The sequence below is a fragment of the Apis cerana genome, linkage group LG2 (genome assembly GCF_029169275.1).
Source record: "Apis cerana isolate GH-2021 linkage group LG2, AcerK_1.0, whole genome shotgun sequence".
Classification (NCBI taxonomy): domain Eukaryota; kingdom Metazoa; phylum Arthropoda; class Insecta; order Hymenoptera; family Apidae; genus Apis; species Apis cerana.
Window position 1 is genome coordinate 4,488,492 of NC_083853.1, and position 25,753 is coordinate 4,514,244.

Sequence of the window (25,753 nt, forward strand, 5' to 3'; positions counted from 1 at the left end):
TTTTTATTAATATAAATAAAATATAAAATTAGAAAATATGGACGTAATAAAAGTTATTAAAAAATAAAATAAATATTATAAAAATTCCAAGATATTATTTACAATAAAGTTACAATATTATAATTTATAATAATAATATTTTCTGAAAATTTATTCCATTTCATTTTATTAAGAATAAAGATTTATTTCTAATAAATATTTTATTAAAAATTTCTACATTTCTATATTTAAATACACAATAGAATTGTGCATTATCTAACCTGCATCTGAAGGGAATGTAATATCTTCCCTATCTAAGTCATCTTCACTTTCTAAATCATCATACGGTCGACTTCCATTACTTAATGCTGTAGTGGCAGGATGTGCAGAAGTGCCTAAAGTCATGAGAGGACTAGTACCAGTCGTTCTATAATAACCACCTGTATCACTATGAGTTGATATATGAGATGTATGATGAGAAGTGTGATGAAGTTGCAAAATTGGCACTGCTGTTGGAGCTTCTGAAGAATTTCGATAGCCATGTTCTACGAATCGAAAAAATAAAGGATTTACTTCAATAAGAATAAAATTTCTTAATTAAAAAATTACATTAAGTTTTTAATTATATTTTATAGAGATATCCCATACCAATTCCTTCGACCCTTGCAGAATCACAGTCTTCTAGTCCTTCCTCTAATTCATCCCACCAAGGAGGTTGCACTAATCGTAGATCCGCACGTGTCACAACATAACTATCATTTCGATCATCTTCCCTTGATATTTTAACAACAAAACGCTTAGGATTTGATAAAATCTTGCACACTGTCCCTTTTACAAACACTTTAGCCGCATCAATATGATTGTTTGATGGACACTTGATACAAACTTTTGCATCTAAAGTCACTTGCCCAACCGAGGGGCTCGCATCACCTATCACATCGTACCTTCCCGCACCCAAAACGTCAGTATAACGCATTAGTTTTCTTTCTCCATCAAACTCAATATAAATTTCTCCTTGAACAACATTACGAATAACACCTGGATAATAATATGAATCCCTTAAAGCTAACACTCTGTGGTCGCGCCACTCACTGAGATCAATAGCAACAGGCCGAGGACGAGGACGTAAAGGTTCCTCTCGAACAGAATAATCCACTGCTGTACTTTGAGGTGGTAAAACTACCACTGAATGTGCCGAGGATACCTAATATTAAAATATCATGATTAATACATATAGAATTATATTTTAAAATATTATCTCAGTTTGATGAAATATCTTTTTAATGATTTTTAGTGATAATGTTTTCAAAATTCCTATTATTTATAACTTATCATTTTTTATTCAAAGTATAAATAAAACAAAAATTATCATGAATTGTACGAACATTATATTTAAAAAAAGAAATTAAAATTTTTTATATGTATTTTAGAAAATAAATAAAATATATTTTCTGAAAATTATTTATTAAGTATTTATATATATGAATTTATAAAATAATTAATAACAATTTCATTATTAAAACATACATATATAGAGATTCTTAAATCTAAAACATAAATTAAATTTAAGTTTAATAATTTCATAATCATTTTTCTTTTTCTTTAATAGATATCAGAAATAAATTATGTACATAAATTATTTATTAAATATTTATATATATGAATTTATAAAATAATTAATAACAATTTCATTATTAAAGCATACATGTATAGAGATTTTTAAATCTAAGACTTAAGTTAAATTTAAGTTTAATAATTTCATAATCATTTTTCTTTTTCTTTAATAGATATCAAAAATAAATTATGTACATAAATTATTTATATATATATATAATGTATATATATGTAGATACTATTTATCAAATAAGAAAATATAAATTTTTTTTAGATAGATAAAATGTTATGAATAACATAATTTAACTTTCTTATTTCTTCAAAATTTGCATAAAACTTAATAATTTAAAAAAATAATAAGATATTTTACATAAATTGTGTTCGCATTTTATTGGTAAACAAAAATTCATGTTTTCTTTTATTGTATTTTTAAATTATATTTTGAATCATATTCGTATCTAAATAATATTATTATTTAATATTATATAGTTTATCATAGAGAAAAAAACTTCTTAAATATTTATCTTTATTCTTAATTTTCTCATAATGTGTTTCATAATATAATTTTTTCAATAGTGAAATCATTTTAAAAATAAAAAATCATTTTAATAATCAGAAAAGTATTTAAAATCACAATATATTACTTATTACATTTTTGATTTTAATTCGATATTTCATCAAGATATTATCTTATAGTTAATTCTCTTATAAAATTGTTCTTGCTATACGCACTTGATAACAATCTGATTCTTGTTGTTGCGGAGATTGCCGAGTTGCTGAAGTTGACTGTTGAACTAAACCTGATTGACTGAGTGGCATATTCGGTGCCCGTATGTTTACCATATTATTTACGGTTCTTGTTACATTGCTGCTTTTATCCATTTCCTCAAGCTCCGATAAATCATATTTTCGTTTCTTTGGAAGTTTCTTAGCACTGATCGTTGGATCAGACGGATCCCGCTGAGGAGGCACCGGCGGCGGGGGTGGTTGTTCCGGAATAGATTTCTCTTCAATCGAACTGCCGCCACCACCCCCGCCTGCTCCATATTGTCCGCCTCCAAGGGGATCCCGTTTTTCGTGCATCTCAGAGTGAGCAGTCAGCATTTTGGCCACCTCACGCTGCTCTGTAAATTAAGAATAAAATATTAAAAAAATTTTTTTTGGGATTCATTTTTAAACATTTAAAAAGATTATTCTCTTAACATTATTTTTTTATAATCTAAAAAGTTAAACAATTTAAAAATTAAGAATAAAAAGGAATAAGAAAGAAAATATAGAGAAATAAATAGATTAAATTCCACATGATATAAAAAGTAGATGTAAGAAACGAAGAATTTTAATTTATTTTTTATTTATATTATAATAATATTATTATAAATAATAAAGATTTTATTATTTAATAGAATTAAATATCAATTGAATTTTTATTATAATAATAATGCAATATATATTCAACTTGAATATAAAATATAAAACTGAATTATTTAGAATATAAATTCCTAATTGTTTACACGGATGATTCATAAAAATAATAATATTCATTGCGTTTGTAAATATTATGCATGAATACTAAAATGAATAGATAAATATAAAATTTGATTCATAATCATTGATCTATATTCATTAATTTATAATTTTATAAAACTAATATAAGATAATATTACATATATAAATATTTAAGTATATATGCATTTTTTTTAGCTTAGTAACTGTAAGTTTCAAAATATACATAAAAATATTATAAATAGTAAATATATAATAGATAATATAATTATCAATTTCAAATTAATGCATTATTTAATTGCTATTTCATTTCAATTATCATCATTGTTTAAAATCTTATATAAAATATTTTTATAAAATATTAATAATATAAACAATATAATCTTGTGATATTATCTATAAAAATATTATCTAAAAAAAATATTACAAATAAATAATTTCACATAGAAGTTTATTTTTATCTAGTTATATTAATAATATTATATGTATTTCAAACATTTAAAATTAAGATAAAAGATATTTTCCGAATTATATGTTTAATTTCATTTATACACTAAAATTCTATATTTAGAATGTTTGATTTCATAATATTTAAGTAATATTTAGTGTTAAGTAATATTAAGTATTATTTAGTGTTACGACGTAACTGATGCTTCATTAAATCACCATTTCATAATTTCCATTTCAAATAATAACAATTCTTTATTTTAATTATCACCTGTAATAATTTTTATATTAAATGTGAAATATTTGTAAGTTGTTTCTATAACAAAACATTTTGTATAGCAAACAAATTTTTATTATATTTTTTTATTATATCTGTTAAAACTATTAAAAAATTTAAATTAATCAATTTGAATATGAAAAAGTGAATTAATTTTATTATAAAAATAGATATGTATTATAAAAATTAATCAATCTCATAGGAAATTCTTAAATAAATTTTAACATTTATTATTCTATTATTGTGATTCTCAAAAATGAATTTTGTTTTCAAAAGTGAAAGCGTTATTGTACTTGCAATCCTAACGTTCATCATTTACTTTCCCCAATTCTAATACGAGAAATAAGACCACATAATCCAAATGATCGAACACATTAGTCTTATTCAAATAAATTCATGAGTCATTACACTTCGAAATAATCAAAAGAAAAAAAAAAAAGAAAAAATGAAGGAGGGGAAAGAACGACTAGTCATCGATTCTTTTCCTCAAACATTCTTCTCTATAAACACGAGTAATTTTGTGTAACATTGATATTTTATTTTTAAAAGAATAAAATCAATGAGAAAATCTTCATAAATATTGTGTTTATAGTAAATAATATAAACAAAAATTTATTTAATGAAAAACAATATAATAGAAAGTTATCAAAATTTTAATTTAATTTTAGAAAAAATCGGTGCTGTAAGTTTATTAGTTAAATAATTTATAATATGTAAATTCGTGAATAATTTTACGTTACGTCATTATTTTGTTAAAAATACATATACAATATTATAACATATTTAATTACGATTTCAATAATAATTTATTTTATTAATTTGCAAGTTATTGGAAATGTCGTTCTTGATATTGAACATTCAAACTTGTATTTATTGATGTGAAAATAGTGAATTAATAATATACCACAAATTATCGCTTCTTTGAACATAATATTTGTACTATATTTCTAATTGAAATAATAATTTTAATCATTATTAATATAAAATATTTTTTTAGTTAAATTCAATAACAAATGAATAAAATAATATTAATTGATTTTAAGAATCAATAAATAAATTATATAAAATATATTATTCTATAAATAATTCAGTTTCTTCAATGTATATGTATATATTATATATAAATAAACGATTAAATGTTAGTAAATAATCAATAATACTTTCTTTTATATTTAATTTTATATGTCATTCTTCTATTTCTTACTAATTTTTTTGTTCCTTTCTTTTCATAGAGTATTTATTATGATAAAAATAATACTTTTTATATTTACAATTTTCTTTTGCACAAGAAATATCATTTTATTGTTGTTACAAAATAAAATATTTAATACTTTTAGAATAAAACAAAAAAAAAAAATTAAATTTGATATTATGTGACTCTGATAACAGATTTAATATTTCAATTACTTAATATAAAACTTTCTTGAAGAACATCTTGATTATTTAATCGATTATTACTTATCTTGATTTACTATTGTTTGACTTCAATTTTATTTATAATTATATAATTTTAAAATAATATTTTTAAAAATAGATATTTACAATTTTATTAATAAAATTGATTTAATATTTAATACTCTTCATCTGAAAAATATAATTTTTTAATAAAAATAAATTCAATATTGTATATATATAATCTAGTTTTAAATTACAAATACACACACACACATACACACATATACTTACAGTCTGTACAGTCGAGAGGAGGCTGTGTGCTGAAATGTGGCGAGTTGAAGCTGGGAGGGTGGTGACACCGGCTGGGTGCATACCTCAGCACCCGGCTGTCGGGGACAGGATGCGTCGAGTCTGGGCTTTCTCGTCTTTGTCTATCTTGTGACAGGGTTGCTGTTCCCTCTCCCAACTCCAATTCTTCTTCCCAGCCCCAACTGCCGAGCATCCTCCTCCGAAAATTCTCTTCTTAGGCGAACACTTTTCTCTTCTTTCTTAATTGTCTCGTACCTCTAGTCAATGTCCTGCATAACAGAACGTGTTTCAAAAAGGTTACTATAGAATTTTGCGAGTATTCGATTCTCACAACGCTTGGGATACTTTCGTCTCGTTTGTTTCGTGACGATCTCTTAAAAGTAACAAAAACTAGCAAGACTCCGGGATTTTTATGTTCCAGTAATTTCTCCCGTTCCCTCTCATCTTCTATTATACATCGACGACATGAGTTGTTAACTTCACCATCTTTTTAATATAACGGGTATAGTCTTTAGGATATAAATACAGTTGAGAGTAAAATGACAGAAATAAATGTTCCTCTCTTTTTCTCGAATTTTATTCTCAAATGTACTCGTAAATTTTATAAACTATTAAGTAAACTTAATAATTCATTCTTATATTATTGTATTTTTTCTCATCAATCACTGTTAACATTATTAAATTTTATTTATTGATATTGAAAAAATTTTTTTAAATTTCCAAACTATTTATCATATCATCTTTTTAAGTTGTTTAATCGAAAAATAATTCTAATCTTATTTTAATAATATTATTACAAATACAAATAAAATTATACATAATGATATAGCCAGATAATAGAACAGATTAATATTCAAATAGAATAAACCACTAATCTAAAGAAATTAGAAGTGATTCTCAAATTACAAATATGTCTCGATTATCGTTCGTAATGGAAACCATTTTTTCTCTCGAGTTACCGTGGTTTATTATCTGCATCGCGAGAAAAAATCATATCGAAATCGATAAATTATCATCAAACTGGTCCACTTGTCATGGAACCAAATAAAATTTTAATATTGAACGTTCGATAGTATAATTCGATGTATCGAATAAGAACTTGTGACGAAAAGTGTTCAATTTGTATAATCAGATTTTATGTCGTTACAAAACGATTCCGAAGCTTATGAAACAACTGTTGATTGCGTTCTTCCAAACATTTCTTTCAAAACTTCTTTCGTTTGTATATATACGAAAATTAATATATCAAAAAAATCATTACAAATATTTTTTATCTAACAATAAATATTAATGTGATATATTTATATTTTTGATTAAATAAAAGTTACTATATTAAACTAAAATTACTATATCGTGAGAAAATATATATATAAAAAAAAAATTAGAGTTAAACATCAAATTCAAATTTGGTACTTTTATCAAAGTTACGAAAGAAACTTTTTTGTATACAAATAAAAAAATGAAATTGAAAATATTTGATTATTATATATAAATAATTTGCAAAAAAGAATTTTAATTAAAAAAAAATTACTGATTTCTCATTAGGATTTCTCATTACCAATGATGAACATTTTTGAATTGACATTAAAAAAGAAATTTGTTTGAATTGAACATTTAATAATTATATATTCAATAATTTATAATTACATATAATTTAATATTTTATATAATTCAAATAAAATACAAAATAATCTTTCAAGTTATATTAATAACAAATTAAACTAGAATCTTTTTTTTTCTAATATCAATCTTTGTTTGAAACAAAGAATTTATCAACGTGTAATGTATAAAACATTACATTGAAGACATTATTTATAATACAAAAAGTCAAAAATCTAACGAACCTCAAATGTTAGCAATTTAGAAAACTGTCTGATAAATGCGTAAATAAAATCAATACATTAGTTTGCACTGAATACCATGATATTTGCATTTTTTATATACACTCAGATAATTCAATAGTTGGGGTCAGAATAAAATCACAAAGAACAAAAACGTCCAAGCTTTGGTATCGAATATCACTTCGACCTTCAAGCTGACAGGAATCATCTTAAAAAACACAGCACGACACAAATGTATACACAACTCGCGATTCACGTGTGCGAGCTGTAACGAGAAACAGAGATTGGCACGCGCGACATAACCTATTCAAGAAATCACCGTGTTTCTTTCGCAAAGCGGAGAAAAACGATTGCGCTTTGAGCCGGCTCTCACTTCCGTAGCAGTGCCCGACGAAGATTCCAGGGGCGACTAACGAGTAGTCAACAGGCACTTAGTCGCCGCCGCCACGAATTACGGAGAAGTAAGAGTGCGCGCACACATAAACGGCTAAGGAAGCACACGCACGGTGGAGACGCACTCGCGAAAGCGAACAAACGAACGTGAGATGAGAACTCGATAGGAAAGTTTCGAGGTGAGGTGAGACAAAGTCGATCTCGCACATCGATTGGAAATCACGCGTAACACATTGATCATAGTAGTACGTCTACCCCAATCACGTCTTGATTCTCTGCATATGGAAAAACGAAAGAGAGGAAACAATGGGAAAAAAGATGAAGAGGATATTAGCTTCTCACTGCGAAACAAGGATAAAACATATATGCGTGACGTTCTTATCTTAGGTTTGAGCGAGCAAAACAATAAACAGAGGGGAAAAATAGTGAAAAAGAGATAGGAAAAAGAGTTGAAAGTGAAGAATGAAGAAAAGAAGAAAAAGAAAGAGAAATGTTACCACGCTTCTTCGCGTCCTACTACCTTCGACGCGATCGCTACACTGATACTGAACCGAGTTCGCCCCGTGGCCCAAGTTCTCGGAGGAAAACAACGCGCTCTCGTGATCGGCGTAGTGTGAGTAAAGGACTAAGGGGGAATGCACTAACCTCGCTACTCCCTACCACGAGGCTGACTCACGTTTGCCTGCCTTGCCTGCTCCGAAACTCTCCGCCATTGTGGCGTATCGGTCGGTCGACTCTTTCTTCCCCCTTTCTCCTTTCCTTCTCCCACTCTTTCGTCTTCTCCATCACTTCTTTCCTTTACTCTACTCTTTCTGTATCTTCTTCTCTTTCTCTTTCACAACGTTAACATAATATTGTGGACGCGCGTTTACAGGTACGTGAGGGTGGTCGAATGTCTACATGTGTACCGGGACGAAATTCAAAACCTGTTACGTGACGCCCAGAAGATAATACTGGTGTCCGAGCCAAACTTGTCCATTTTCGATTTGAAATTCTTATCGTCTACCTTCGATTGGATTTCTTTTTCAAAAAATCATTCTCAGTTTGTTTTTTACCTATTATAATTTTCAATCGATTAGATAAATGGAAAAATTAATTTCTCATTGTTTCGATTCTGCCACGAAAAAGCAATTCTATTCAATGTTCGAATATTGTTTGTTCTATATTGTTTTAAGACATGGCCATTTTAAGAATGCAAATATATTTCAAAATGTTTATCGTCTTCTCAATAAAACTAGTAGAATATTATAAACAATGTAGCAAATAATTGTTATTTAATATATTTATTTTAATTATATTTAATCTTAACTATAATTAACTGCGTTTTTTATTAAAAAAAAGTGAGAAACGTTGAAGCAATCAGATATATATTATTATTTGATAATTATTTGATAATTACTCTCAAGATAAATATCTTCTAGGATAATGTATCTAATTATATATAGATAATCGAACTTGTATATTGATATAAAATACAAAATTAAAAAATTTTAGGAAAAATATTTATTACAGAGAAACTTCTGACAATTAAAATTAATCATATGTAATATAAATATATAATATCTTCACACTTAGATCAATGAATTTGTGACACTGATACACGAATGTATCGTCAAGATTAACTTGCTACCATCAAGGTAGAAATGAGTCATCGTGTATGAGTAATATGATAAAACTAGGTTTCTAATTGTTCTATAGTCATACTAATGTAAAATACACGAATACGCGTATATAGAAACAAAAGAAAAGAAATATATTAATTAGTAGCATATTCTAATTCTTCATTTATGTTTGTATTTAAAATTAAATAAATTAGTAAATAATTCATAAATAAAGAAAATTTGCATAATTAACACCAATGAAGAATATATAACGTCGTTATCGACGAATGTATTTAATACTATTTCACTTAAATTGCTTGCTTCTTCCAAGAAAATGAATACAATACGAGAAAGGAAAGAGAAAAAAAAAAAAAAAAAAAAAATAAAAAAAAATGACTTGTAGAAAATAAAGTCTAAGAAACTTCTTGGCATCTCTTTGGCTTGTTTACGTCGATATCAACGGCGTGTCGCGTTACTAGTCATTCGATATTGTCAAAACAGGAGACTTCTTCAGCAAAGACAACCAAGGGATGAAGTTACCCCAATAGTGATCGAAAAAGCCTACCAAAAATACTCTTCTAATTCAATTAGAGTAGGGTGTACGCGATGCGCAAAGGAAAATACTTATATTCAAGGGAATTACATTTTCGAAAGTAATTAAATTAACGTCGAAAATGTAAACATTGGCAAAAAAACTACATAATACAGCAAGGTTTTAATTTTGCTTTAACGACTAACAGCTTGAACAAACTTTACGAGCAATTCTTTATTTTACATTCGTTTTGATTGGTAACGCTTGTAGTTATAACGATTTTATTTTCATTAATAAAAACAAATGTAAAAAAAAGGAAGAGAAAGAAAGAAGATGGGGATTGAAACAATCGGCGTGTGTGCAATGCGAAATCTTGCGATACAATGGATAAAACCGGTATATATACGTTACATATTTCTGAAATGTCAGTTAGATGTTCCGTAAGATTATAGAAATTCGAAAACTAGAGTGTACATACTATGTTACAACATCACACCGCCGTACTCTGCTACACGTGGAAATCCGAATGTAAGTTGTACACGAATGCCCACGCGATACGCCGTGTATTATGCAAAAAGTTCTTTGCGCAACGTCTTTATTAGCGGTCCGCTTTCCCACTGTGCAATAATCGTGGCCAAGTGAAAAAAGAAAAAATCGTTTCCACTTGAATTTATCGCGATCATACCATCCACTGAGAATTAATCAATTTCTACTACACGCGCTCGTTTGTTTGCGAGCAGCTTTCTACTCGAAGGTTTCACGTATCGACGGATCTCTTCGATGGATTTCTCAACAATTATATATGGAAACGGAAGAAATGTTAATTTTTAACGTCTTAGAGAACTTTAGTCGCACTACAATATATTTATAGCGTAACAAACACTTAAGATTAGATATATTTGTTTTTTAGATAATGTTTATTTTATGAGATAATTCTCTCTTTCACCGAGAGAAGAGAGATTGTAACACGAGCATGTAATGAATCATTACAACATATCACTAGCATTGAGATAAATGCTGATATTATCCGAAACACGATGTGATTATGATCATTCTTTAAATATATTAACCTTGCCAAGATTCTCTCATCACATCTAACCTCTTTTATATCTCTATTGCTGAATGAACGATCATCTTTGTCAAGTTTTAAATTCTTTACTGGAACAAAATATTATATAGTTTAGTATTACTATAATATTAATGCATATATGGTTATTATCTCGTAGTTAATACATTAATAATTTGATCGAAGTAATTATCTATTTAAATGGCTTTATTATTTGAGAAAATAATGAATTATTTAAGTACTTTGAAGTCTTGGTAAGTATTACTATTTTATTTTATTTAAATCTCTCCAAAATAGAAATTCACAAATATGTTATATGTATAATATATTAAAATTTCTATTGTATCGTTGACTTATGTATATTTTTTATAAATCAAGATTCTAAATGAAATAATGATTCATTTTAATAATTTTTTAATTTCTTTTCTCAGATTTATGATATTTTACGTAATATCTAATAAATGAAATATTAAATAATGAAAATAATAAATATATACATATGTGAAAATATATATGTTAGCATTAAATGTTTAATTACTTTTAATTTAAATAGCGAAAAGATCCTATATATAAAATTGAATCGATAAAATTTATTCGAAATATGATACTCGCTTCTCCGCTATTAAAGCGCATCTTAGCGACTCTGTCTACATTTACCTAGCTTTGTCATGGGATCGGCATTACAACTTCATAAAGAAATAGCATCAGAGCATTGAAATATATTATCCCCAGAAAATGTCGAGGCTGCAACCGATACTTTTCCCAGTGTCCGTTCCGGAAACGGTGTACAGGTGCCATTCAAGTTCAAGTATGGTATACCATAGATCCCAGGTCGTATTATAGACCCCCGGGTATTAGTTTCCTGACTTTAGCACCGGAGACGAGGGTTTTACCCGCTTTGAAAGTTAGCGTCGTATCGACTACACGAATTACGCGTGAAAAAGAAAACAGTGGATGATACCTCAGCCATCACCGTCAGGAGTATACCACCCGCGGATTCCACCGTTCACTCGCAAGGCCCCCGAGGAGCTTTCCTTTTAACGGGCCTTAACAACTTGTAACCGATACCTGTGCTCCCTCTATTCTCTCTCTTTTTTTCGTTACTCTTCTTGTCTGTCCTTCTCTCTCTTTCTTTTTTTCTTTTCAGTTTTCTTTTCTTCTCTTCTATGGTGAATGGCCTGAATGAAAGGAGGCAAATCGTCGCGCGAATATTGTATACGTGGCCTGTCGGCTGGTCCACGAGGCACCTTGCCACAATGGAACGCAAGAGACCGAAGAGTGGTTGGGGTGCGTCCTTGGTTAGTTTGGGCATAAATCAGATATACGCTGGTTATATAGTACTAACGCCGTGACAGGTAGAAAGGCAGGGATCCTCCGTGACAATTGTCCGTCTATTCGTTTTCTACGCTATTGTTGCGCATCCCTATCTCTCTGTCTTTCGAAACACCTGCTTTTCCACCCAATATCGTCATCACGGTAGAAACACGGTTCAGCTACGATTGTTTTATTAACCGTAGTAATATGAGAATGAAGATATGATCGAGAGATACGCGATAAAAGGGTGGTCAATGAAGAATTATTAATCAGACATCTTTGTTAGATTAAAAAGAAATTTTTTTTCGGATTATACAACTGATAAGTTGCTTCATATTTTTCCTAGAGATACGGTAACAGATCGCAATTAAATATAGTAGAATTCCATTTTATCTGAAGAGAGAAATAATAAGTTCATTATATCATAAATAATGTCAAATATTACAAATCTAGTTTCCATAGAAAAGTAATATCATCTATTTATATTTACAATATTATAACATTTCAAAATATTATTTGCAAATTAAATTATACAATTGTATTGAATTTTTTTTTTTGTTATTTAAAACATTTTTTTGTATATTTAACCAAATGCATAATAATTTTTTAAAATAAAAAATAAATTTTAGAATAAATACTAATTATTCTAATGATAAAATCTGGAAAATGATAATTATTATTTGTTATAATTACTATAATTGTTTAACGCCTATTCTTTACACTAATTAAACATAATTTTTTTCAAGTTATGAATTATTTTATATTTTCAGAAAGAAATATTTTCAAAAAAACAGACAGTTCTGCGTTGAATACCGCGTTATAAGAAATTTCATAAATCCATTTCTCCAATTTTTTTTCAATTACCGCCAAGAAATTCACTTGATACAAGAGCAATTTCAGAGAAATCATAAGATGGATCATAAGAATCTATTCTTTCATTTTACTGAAAGCATTTCAAAATATTATTTGCAAATTATCAAGAATGATAACAATAAATTTTTTTTATTAAGAAAAAAGTAAAAAAAGTAAAAAAAAGTATTGATATTATAAAATTATTATTATCTTTATTATTATTTTTATTGTTATTTTATTGTGATATCAATAAAATAACCATAAATATTATTTTTTTATTAAAACTGAACTTTTAAAATGATATTCTTTATGAAATGGCTTAATAATAAGAATTTAGATAAGTGGATTTAATCGGGAGAAGTTAGATATTAATTAAAATTTCATTTCCAAAAATTTCACTCTTCAAAAGAAATTCAATTGGAATGGAGTTGTGTTGTAAAAAAAATTTTTATTATCCTTCGTTTTCTTATTATTTATTTAATTTTTTATATTTTTTATTTTTATTTTTTAAGAAAATTGTATTTATGATTGTAATTGATTGAAATCGATATTTTAGTTAGCGAATTGAGTTGTACATGTGACATCAATTACTAAATTTAACCCTTTATTGAGAAGCTGACATTCAAAGTATAAAAGTTTCACGAAACCTTGATCATTTATGACATAAAAATGAGCTAGTTACGTCCAGTGATTTGTCATATGATTATAATGTAAATGACAGTCAGTAGGCTATTTTATACATCGATTGTACAATGTAAATATCTAACGTGCAAAGGTAAAGAATAATATTTCACATACGCCAAATATATACATATGCGTATTACTTCATAAAACGTAATATTCGTTTATAAATATTGTTTTGTTTTATTAAAAAATAATACGTTATGCATTTAATCGATTTATGTCTTCAGATTAACGATACATATAATTCATATACAGGATTGTTTCTTATTTTTTTGATATCTTTTTTAATTGATATTAAGTAATCTTTTAAAAGCATTAAAACTACCTATTTTTATATTGGAATATTTTTACAAAAATAAAAAATGTACATAATAAATAGAAATAGATAATGTAAAATAGATTGATATAAAATAAAATACTTATTATGATATTTATAAAGTGAAAAGAATTTTAATATTTTAATATTAACATTAATACAACATAAAAAAATAATATTTTAATATTATTTTTTCTAAATATTATAGACTGTTAATATAATATAAGAATTATAATATCATTCATTATACATCATACAAAATTATAGTATATGACAAAATTAAAGCATATTAAATCGAAAATTAATTGTTAAAAGAATATATAAAATTATTTTAAATATTATTTATAAAATTAAGATTCAACTAAAAGAAATAATTCACTCGAATCACGATATACATATTATGATAGAGAATTAAAGAAAAATCGGTCTTTCTCTCTTGATAAAAGTGCAAAACATTGTTTCATCGCAATAAAAAGAAGGAAATACCAGAATTTCGTGGCATCAAAAATAATCGTACCGGTTATACAGTGGACTATAACAATAAATCAGATCGTGGTCATTAATCGTATTACGTAAAGCAAGTATTAAACCATTGATCAAGTTAATTATTTCTTTTCCGTTTACACTTGTTTTTTCCAATGTTTTTTACAGTTTAATGTCGATAAGTCGTAAGAATCTTACGAAAAGAGTTAAACATTTTCGACTTATAGAGATATTATTTTAAAATTCTCGAATAAGAAAAATTTAACAAATTAAAATTCGATATAAAAACACTTTATGCCCAGATTAATTGGCATTTTGAAAAGAGCCAAGGAAAAAAAATTTGCGAGTTTTGTTTTTTTATTTTTAAGCATTCAAGACAATTCTTGTTAAAAGAATACTATATCAAATTATTTATTGCCAGTTTATCAGGGAAAGAACTACGAAATCTTTCGAAATTAAAACTGTTTCGAATTATCGAATCTTGATACTTCTTATTACTTTTATAATATTTTTAAATTATCAAAGAAAATATCCTAGATTTTAAGAATTTCGACTTATCTCTAATTATGACACATAATTACTTCGAATTTTGAAATATATATGTCTGATAAAGATATAAAATTAGATTTATAGAATTAAATTCGAGTTGCAAAGATAAAATAAGAGATCTAAACATAATAAATAATAAGTTAAAATAAGTTTATTTCGCATTATAGAGATTTTCATAGGAAGAGAACGAAAAAAATAATAATTTGAGCAATAATAATTAGAACTTTCCGAATTATAAAGATATGACTACAATAATAACAAATCAATAATAACAAATCTTTTATTATTTATATGGTATTTCGCATATTGTCGAGCTAGGAACAAACGTACTCGTGGACAACTCGTGCCTACACATGAAGTATGGTGCGACTTCCGGTCCGTTCTAAAGATAATAGTATCGCAGGAATGTACGACTGCTTGAAAAATGCAGTCACCATTCTTGCAATCCAGCCGATTGTACACGAGAATTCTGATATTAACAATTAGACCTTCCTTGCACAATTAAATCACAATCCATCAGTTAGATATTATTTAGTGAATTTTTTTTTAATTATAAAATAATTGATATGAAATATCTATCCTGTTCAAGCAAAAATTTATTTTTGGATAATATACGTTCGTTTTTCTTTAATCAATATCTTAATCTTTTCATCTTCTCGATAAAATAACTTACTTTTCAATTAATCATTCGAATATTACATCGTTTTGCCTTCCGTTTAACTTGCATACCATTTCTGGAGATCGAGATCGTAAGAATTCTGAAAGAAAGTCTTTTATAATTCCAGAAAACCGGTTCCTTTTGAAGAATTACTCAGAATTCATAAAAAATTATATGTGTAAGGTAAATTTTATTTAATCCATGATACTTTTTCATTCATTTCTAACGCTAATTATATATTCTAGATGCAATACGAAGATCGTTTCGATCCTTTGAGAAATATTATTCATATAATTTTTTTTTGTGTTGTCAATTATACTTATAGAAATGAATAAAACATTAAAAATGTAAGTAAATAATGATAAAAAAACTCTTTTAAGAGTAATTTTTCTTATTATATCGCTTATATAATCATTTCTTATATGAATAATTTATTTTTTATTTTTGTGTGTTTTTGCAATGTTTGAGAAAAACTCAAGATAAATAACAAAACCAATATTTTGTTGTTTCAAACATTTGACTATTGAATATATGAATGTATTCATTAACGAAACAAATTTTTGAGAAATTTTTGAATTACGCATTTTCGATATATCATTATTCTTTCTGAAAATAAACGTTTATGCATTTTGAAAAAAATCTTATTGAATTTAATTCTTAAAGATTCTTAAAGATTACATATTAATCATTTTAATGGTAAAATTAGGAAATGTTTTAGAAAGTGAATTGATTAGTTTAGTTTTTTATTATAAATTATAATATATAAGAAAATTTTGATACTATCAAAAATTTAGTAGAATTTATCCTATGTTCCTATATTTTAATATTATCTACTGAGAGTGAAACACGGTAATCGAATATTTCCATAAACAGAGATGAGGTTTTTAGTTAATTACATTAGTTAATTGCAATTACAGTATGTATCCAAAAAGATATAAGTTGGCTTTAGTCTGATGAAAACAGGTTCTGAAAACATCTTTAAACAGATTTCTCGTCAAGACTTAATGACGAAAGAAATCCACGTACAAGATAAAATTACGACACAATAAAAGTGACAAGTAGTAGAGAAATTTCGAAGAAACATGATGGCGTACAAAATGAATATTGAAGATTTTTTTCTCTCTCTCTAATGATAAATACTATTATATAAAGAGAAAAAAAACTATTGCAATACCAAACTCATTAATGTAAATTATTTTAGACAACCATATTTATTAATTATATCATATTACATTGACGCTTAGGAATAACTTGTTCATATAAATTTCTCATTTGAAAAATTCATTTCAAATTGAATATTTTGCAATAACTTTTCTTTGTTTTTAAAATTGTTAACTTTTTATTAAATTATTTAACTTATTTTAATATTGAAAAATAATTTAATATTAACTGTCACATACTGATTTTAATATAATTTTAAATAATTTGAATAAATATGATTTATGATACATTTAGAATAATAAATTTTAAAAAAATTTTCTAGAGATTTTAGATCCTAGAAATCCTAGCTTAATTAAGATTTTTCCTAAGTTTTAACAAATCTAATAAATAGATTATATATGTATCATTGTAATTTACGTTCTAAACATTGATATTAAAGAAATTTTCATTCAAAGAAAAAAAAAATAAAATGTAAATGCTAATATAAAAATATACTAAACTTATACAAAAGAATTAAAAATTGCCTGATGAAAGGACTAAATAATACAGAAAAAAAAAAAAAAATTCAACTTCGACTTCAAATGCGTCATTACCTTCCTTTGTAGTTGAATTTTAAAAAATTTCGAATTAACGTTGTACACAAAAATATTGTGACGAAAAAGAAAGGAAACAACGTAGGTATAACGAGCGTTAAGTGACATTTATAAGCTTTTTAACAAGATATCAATAAATTTCCGGACTCATAACAGCATGACATTACCCTTTAATGTTTCATCGGTGTACATGTTGCCCGCACGCGAAAACAAATGTGTGTACTTTCATCAGGTAACAAGCCCACGTACACACATGTAACATAAACCATTCCACGCCATTATGTCATACCACCTTCTCCTCCATACGATCCAGCATAAGAACACGGAATCTAATTGTAACTATCATTTATAGCGTTTCTCTTCCTTTTTTTCTTCTTCTCATTTAGACTGGTACTCGAATAATTTGAAAGTTTCCAATAATGTACAAAGATACATGTAATTATGTAATTCCATCATAGCAATTGTAAATTATGCAATAAGAATGTAATAATGAACATTGACTTACATTTAATCATAGAAGAATTTATAGAAGAATCGATTGAATTGGACATTCCCTATGTTTTATATAAAAAATTATAAATTTATATTCTCTTAAAATAGAAGGAATCATTTTTAATCCTTGGAGTTATAAATTGGAATTATATTAGTTGTGAGATAGATTCAAATTTATTTAAGTTTCGTTATTTAATTAACATTATTGCCAACTGCTAATGTTATCGATCGAATTAAAAATAATGCAAATATCGAATCGTAAGTTTGAATAAAATAAAATAAATATGACAATTATTAAAACTTATTGAGAGGAGACAATGAAAAAATCCAGTATTAAGAAATCCTCTTATATCCCAAATATTCATCGTATTTATATATATTATATATATTTATTATATTTATTAAAAATTTTATTTTATGATTAAATATTTATGTAACCATATAGCTGCTATGGATCATCGAAAGAGTTAAAACGAATCAATGATGCGCAACGTAATTTCCATCTGAATGAAATCGATCAAGTTATACTCAATTAAACGTGTACCTTTATATCCTTCAACTTACATTCCTTGTAATTTAACGAACGATAATCTAAACTGTAAATTGATCTGTAGTTAGATCTTTCTTATTCGGTCATTACTTCAAAAAATCCAAGTGGTCCCTATTTAAACTAAAATCAATATCAACGGCTTAGTCGAGTAAAAATACGCTAACCCGATAACGATTACTTCGTGTCCCGAGTGTTCAGTCACCTGCATTAATCTAATTATGAATGTTCCGCGCTATTCGTGTCTCTGGATATATCCATGCGGATCCATTTACCATTTCATTTGTCGTTTGTATCGCATCGTGCACGCGAGGAATGAATTTTTATATCATCGAAAAGTATTTCTATTCCATTGGCAGCGTCTTATCATCGAGACTTATAGCGCGAGACATCGAATGATTTCTAATTTTTTTCCAAATTTTTTTTAAATTAGTTAACGATAGATGATAAAGTTATAATTAAAAAATACAAGAAAATACAAGCTAAAGATAAAACATTGGAGAATTATTCTTAAGAGTTATTTTTTTCTAGTAGACAATTCTAGTGAAAATTACTGTATCGAGCCACTGTCAATATAATATCCACTAAAAATATTTTTTCGAGAATTCTCAAGAGTATTTTTTGCTAATAGATTACATTGAGAATGAAAGTTACTCTCGACATCACTCTCTAATGAATGCATTCCGAGAGTAACTTTCATTCTCGACGCAGCGTCCATTGCAAATAACTCTCGAGAGCAACTCTTTACAATTACTACTTAAATGTTACTACTCTTAAATATAATCATACTCTTGGTAGTTTAGATCTATTGGTATTCCGTGATCTGTATCTGAGATAAAGTTTTTCCTTTTGCAAGAAGAAAAAGGAGGAGATGCTGTTTCATTCTGTACGGAGCGTCAGAATGGCAACTCAAAGATTCACCAACAAACCACAATCGAGTTATACGCAAGAAAGGCAATCCTCTTCCTTCTATAAACAGATTGACTGTAGTACATATAGCTACGTATACTGATACGTACCACTTTGATATGACGTCACATTTTCTGCGAGACCAATGCGCATGAAACGCTACGTATGGAACATTAAGTTGCATCGCGTGTGCACATAACCAGCACCGCTTTGTACACCGGACAGACCAGTGGCGTAAGTCGAAACCATCGATCGGAAAGATACGTGCCATTGAAATTCAAATAATCTCGAATATTATTGTTGCAATTGCTTTTATACCGCCTCTTTGCTAACACGTTGCTTAGTTCCGTTGTACAGTTGAATCGATTAAAGAATGAACTAGTTAGCTTTTAATCCGAAGTTTTTTCTTTTTCTTATCTTGTTGCACGATCAAAATTTAAAAATGTGAAATATTTTCGAATCAAGAATGATCAAAGTTCGATTCAATTTGTTTCTACATATATAATATAAATTGTAAAGTCTTAATTATTATAAATTAACATTTTTGTGCTATTATAGAATTTATATTTTTTTGAATTTTTATATATTTATGAAAATATATATACATTATACAGTAATGCATATATTAATAGAAAATAAGTTTTAATTGAAACTAGAATACACATGCTATTATTTTTTAATTTTATATGTTATAAAAACAAAAGAAAAAAATTGTTGTTTGTAAATGAAAATTATTTATTATAAATCGTAGTTTATAGAAATAAATTAAATTACAAAACTAAATAAATTGAGCGAGAAATCGATGCACGTATAACAACATTTTTGCATTTCCTATTTTTAATTCAAATAAAATATTTCAATGAAAAATCATAATTTTTATTTAAAAAGTCAAAATATAAAACTTTATATTCATAAAACAAAATTAATTAAATGTAATAATTATTAATTATTAAATAATGAAATTTATAAAATATTTTCTGTAATATATAACTTTTTATAATTTGTTTAATATAATATAATATAATATTTTATATTTAATATATTTCCGAAAAGATATGAAATCTTTTTCTATATGATTTATTCAATATGAACTTTGCTATATATTAAAAATATATAAAAACTTATTATTACAATTAAATAGAATATTTTATTAAATCAATTTCAATATTTTTCTTGTATTTTTTTTTCTTTTTTTTAGTTAGAAATGATTATACAATTATTTTAAGATGAATTTGAATATGAATTTGAAATGAATATTTTGTGATACGAATATATTATATTAAAGATTATAATTTACCATGATCCAATATACATAATATATGTATATAATATTAATTTATAATATAATTTGAATCTTTTTTATAATCAAGCTTTAATTAAATGTTCCAACTTAATTTTCTTAAATATTTATTTTCTATATTAATGTTTTAAAACAATGTATAAATAATATATTATTAAAGAATTTCTGTTCACATTTTTTCTTTTTGTGATTTTTATATTATTACATTTTTTAATTATATCAATTTTAATTATATCAATTATATCAATTTTTTATTTCAATCATTATATTATTTGTATATTCTTAAATAACAAATAATTTTATTCACCAAGCAAAAGAAAAAATACTAAACAATACATTAACAAATATTAATTTTTTTTGTTCTTTAGAAGAAATGTGAAAATTTCTATCAATTATTATATCTGTTCCAATTATATTAAATATCAATAATTTTTCCAATAAGCTAATCATGAAAATTATTTTTCTAAGTACATAAAATATATCTTTACGTACCACATCTTTTCTTGTCACAAATAACAGAATCATCCTATTAAATACAAGTAAATTACAAGACAAGTATATACTTAAACATAAGTGAATCAAAGTCATACAAAATCTAATTAGAACCGCAAAGAATTAAACTACACCAATTACTTCAACCAATTTCTCCTATCTGATTCATTCAAAACATTCAAACATATTATATTACTTGATATAAAGAAGATCCAGCATGTTCCTTCCAACCATTCAAACATAACCTAACTCATGCGCGCGAATGTATTCAAAGACTCAAAGCGGAATCAAAAATGCAACTGTGATGGCGCATCAAATGAAACACTAGTAAGAAGAAGACGCGTGCATGGTACATATATGTATATATATGCACAAATAAAAGCGCGTGCGAGTACAATTGTTTAAGCTTAGAGCAGGTTCTCTCGACTGAAGTATGGTGGAGTTCAATATTTATTACGATGTCGCCAGAGGTCGCGGAGTTAAACTGCAAAGGCAACAGGGTCAGCATTGAGCCGCGGCCAAAGGAAAACGACGCGACAGGTCGCGATAAAAGGAATGTGACATAAGTTGGGGGTTGCTTATCGATATTGCTTGAAAATATGCAACGACACTGCGCGAGAAGAAAAGTCATTAACACGACGCTCGGCGCAAGAAACGCAGCGATAAGGTATCACGCGGTTTCATCGACGGGGTACCCAGCTAAGAAATCCTAGCAATCGCAAGCGAAAGCGCGCGCGCACGCGCACATATGCTACCGCATCGAATTAACTAACGTATAGACCTGAATAAAGAGCGGAGGAAAATAAATGCGCGCATAGCAAGTGGGCAACTTTAGAAGTGTATGTATTACACGCGATAACGACGCTATTAATACAATATGTTAAAAGCTTTTTGTATGCCATCGCGTTCATTGTTGCTGTATCGTAGCACGTACTACCGCGATATTTTAATATATCAATGAGTAACCTCGGAAATAAGAGATCTATGGAAGAAAATTATTCAATTCATTTTATAATATATCTATGTACTTTAGAATGCTTATTTGAATTGAAAAGTTGATTATTAGTTTTGATTGTTGATTAAAATAAAAAAAATTCATATTATTTTTTTTTGAAATGGAAGTTAAAATAGTGAAATTTACAATTATAATTGAAAATTCATTTATCTGTATTTATCTTATAAAATCATGTGCATATTTCAATCTTTGTAAATATATTGTAAATATAAATTGTAACTTAATGAAAAAATAAGTTAATTTAATATTATTTATCTTATTAATACATATTTTTCAAGACAATTGGTCAAAAATAAAGAATTTTAAAATGAAGAATCTAATAATAACATTAGTATTAGCATTATAAATTTATATTAAAATTGTTATTATTTCAATATTTATATCATGAGAATAATAATTGTTCCAATACAAAAGAAATATGAATTGTATCTTTTTTATTGAAATGAAATATGTACTGAAAAATCAAATATCAAGCTATTAAATTAACTTTAATTTAAATATATTAATAGAATATATTTAAAACACAAATTCGACAAATATAACTATAATACCGTAATTAAATTCGAATAATTTGCTAATTATACGAATAATTACAACAAAATGAAAGAATTTTACTTTATGCTTATTTCATTCACGCTTTATTAAAAATTACAAGATTTTTTTTTCTTTAATTAATTTCATGAATATCAAACATTTTTATATTCAGTCTAGACGTTTATAAATAATTTCTTGTTTGCAAATGCAATGGTAAAACTCAAGTTATAACGATCTTTGATCTTATTAATTATTAATCTCGTTTGTTACGTAAGTACCATGATAATTATTCCGACTAATTGAATAATTGATTACAGATATTTAGGATTTACTACTGTCCGGAAGGAATAACAGATATTTCGTTCATTTATCAGCGGCTGATAACTTTGAAACCGATAAGGATTCTCTTCATATACCGTGAACCTTCATGAACCGTATCGTTCTCCCCTTGAGAATGATATAATTTGCATAAAAATCGCAAACTTTTACATTTTAACTATAACTAAACGAGTATGATAGTTAGATGATGTAAATAATCTGTCAAAATACGAATAGCAGATGTTCTAGATGCTGTAAGAACAAAAAATGTAAAGATAACATGAGAAATATATTGACAACTTCAAAAATCATTAACATAACAGCAGGATCTTATTATAATCCGTGCAAAGAAGATACCGATTTTTTTTTGCATTATTAGCGAACATCAGGAAGCGAATTGTTTTTTTTTTCTTTCTTTCGTTTTTTTTTTTTAATATAAAACGATGCCGTTGGTTGTTTTGTTCGTGCTTAAAACAAAAGATTCTTGTATATTGTGAAATAAAATCGATATTGCATTGCAGATCTTTTTTAATCAAATAATCATATGGGTTTCTAGCAGATCCTTTCATTGCGAATTCTTTTTAAAACTTGCTCATATTTATTTACTAATATTTACAATTAGTGAAAATAAAAGTAAATGTGAAGTAAATGAACATATTAATTTTGATTTTTATTGAAATGCGTCTATTTAGTTCAATAAATATAATCTATAGAAAATTCTCTTATTTCTTATGATTCAAAGCTTTAAAATTTCAAACTTGTTTCCAATTCAAGTCTTTATATTATTAATATTATATATCATTAATATCGATTAATAATAAAAATATAATGAATCAATAAAATCAAAATAAACGTATTGAAATATTTCAATGATCATTCAGTAAATAAATAAATATCCAAAAAGAGATTTCTATTTTAAGAGATATTATAAATATATATATATATATATATATATAAAAATTCAATATACCATACTATACTAATATATCATACCAATATCATACTAATATATCAAATTTAATATATCAATGCAAAACAAAATTTTCGAATTTGAAATCTTATTTTTTTTTGTTTATATAAAATTAAATTACATTTATTTCGTATTTATATTTTATCCTATGGTAACATGTTACTTTTTTAAAATTCTGTTAAACTTTGATGTTAACTGCGATTAAAGTGTTTTTCAAAAGCACATTATAGCAAATATAATTATCTCTACCAATATTATTATATTAAAGATAATTTTTAATAATTATACCATATGATTATATTATGCTCATAGATATGTGAATATACATTTTAGAATTTATAATCTGATAATTTATAATCATCTATTTATTTACATTTTAAAAATAAATTTCTCATTCCACATATAAAAAAGACAAATAAAATATTCTAGTATTTAATTAAGATTTTTTACAATTATTTAATGGACAAAAAATTATTAATTATTTTCTTATTTATAATTCTTATTTTAATATTTATAAAAATATGTGATAAAAATATACAAAATAAACATCTCTTACAATTTAATTTCTATCTTCTAATACATTTGAATAAATGTATTTCATGACATATATATTCACATATGTACACACGTATATATAGATATCTATATATAGATATGGAAAAAAATAATATAATTGTATTAAAATCTAATCAAAATCAATTTTATATTGTCATAAGTCAATAAAAATTATAAATCTGATTTGATATCATAAATTTTCAAACATTAATTTCATTGTGAATTTTCACAAATAATGCATATATAAACGAAAATCAAAGATGTTTATATTAAAAGAAATTTTTAAATTTTTTAATTTTACTTTTAATTTTCTTAAATAGAGAGTTGATAATAATTTGTTCAAAGTGTTTAGAATTATCGATAAATATATATTTATATATTTATAAAAAATTAAAAGCATAAAAATATATGCACATAATATAAGAAAATAATATGAAATATATCTAAATACTTGATCTAGTTTTTAGTAAATAAGTAAATTTTTATTTAAATTCTATTTTTTTTCTTTGCTTGTTTGCATTAAATTTTATAATTTAATTATGGATTCAATGTTAAAAAATAATCCATTTTGAATAGCTTAAGAACACTTGTAAAGCATAAATTCGAAAACATTAAAAATCATAGTTTTCAATATTATTAATAGAATATATTATATTTCAAAGTAACTTTCAGGAAAACTATTGAATTGCTATAATTTTTTGTAATTATAATTTATAAATTATTGAAATATGATATATATTATTTTTTTTATGTTATACTATCTTTTTATAAGTTTATTGTTTAAAAAAATTTGTTTCAAAAGGATAATAATAATATTTTCAAAAAATTTATCATTAATATTTATATAGAAAGAGTTTGCAAATATCGATATAATCGATAAAAAAAATTGGTTAATATTGTTACATATTCTTAATATTAACAATATTCAAAATATCTAATTAACGACTAATTCCTATAATTCTGTTCAAGATATAAATGCATATTTGAATAGAGTAACGGTGATATTTAAACGGAACATGAACAATTACAGCATTGAAAAATAAAACAGAGATCT

General features: G+C 25.8%; 1 protein-coding gene and 1 long non-coding RNA gene across 25 annotated transcripts in view; one reads left to right on the plus strand and one right to left on the minus strand.

Moving 5' to 3' along the window:
- The window catches only part of LOC107997543 (putative transcription factor capicua), a 59,158-nt gene that overhangs the window by 14,329 nt on the left and 19,076 nt on the right, over positions 1-25,753 (minus strand). For 23 of the 24 annotated variants that reach the window (XM_062071825.1, XM_062071821.1, XM_062071819.1 and 20 more), the window contains 4 exons: positions 5,507-5,793; positions 2,326-2,717; positions 628-1,183; positions 261-524 (listed from right to left, as the gene is read on the minus strand). In XM_062071825.1, coding sequence (XP_061927809.1) covers positions 261-524; positions 628-1,183; positions 2,326-2,697 — 1,192 coding nt within the window. In that variant the 5' untranslated portion in view covers positions 2,698-2,717; positions 5,507-5,793. Of the gene's footprint in view, positions 1-260; positions 525-627; positions 1,184-2,325; positions 2,718-5,506; positions 5,794-10,369; positions 11,022-25,753 lie in introns of those variants that run through there. The other variant, XM_062071816.1, reaches the window with a different exon arrangement.
- On the plus strand, positions 21,654-24,042 carry LOC133665730 (uncharacterized). Its single transcript, XR_009828977.1, has 2 exons — positions 21,654-22,146; positions 23,174-24,042. It is a non-coding gene; the product is annotated as an uncharacterized LOC133665730 (long non-coding RNA).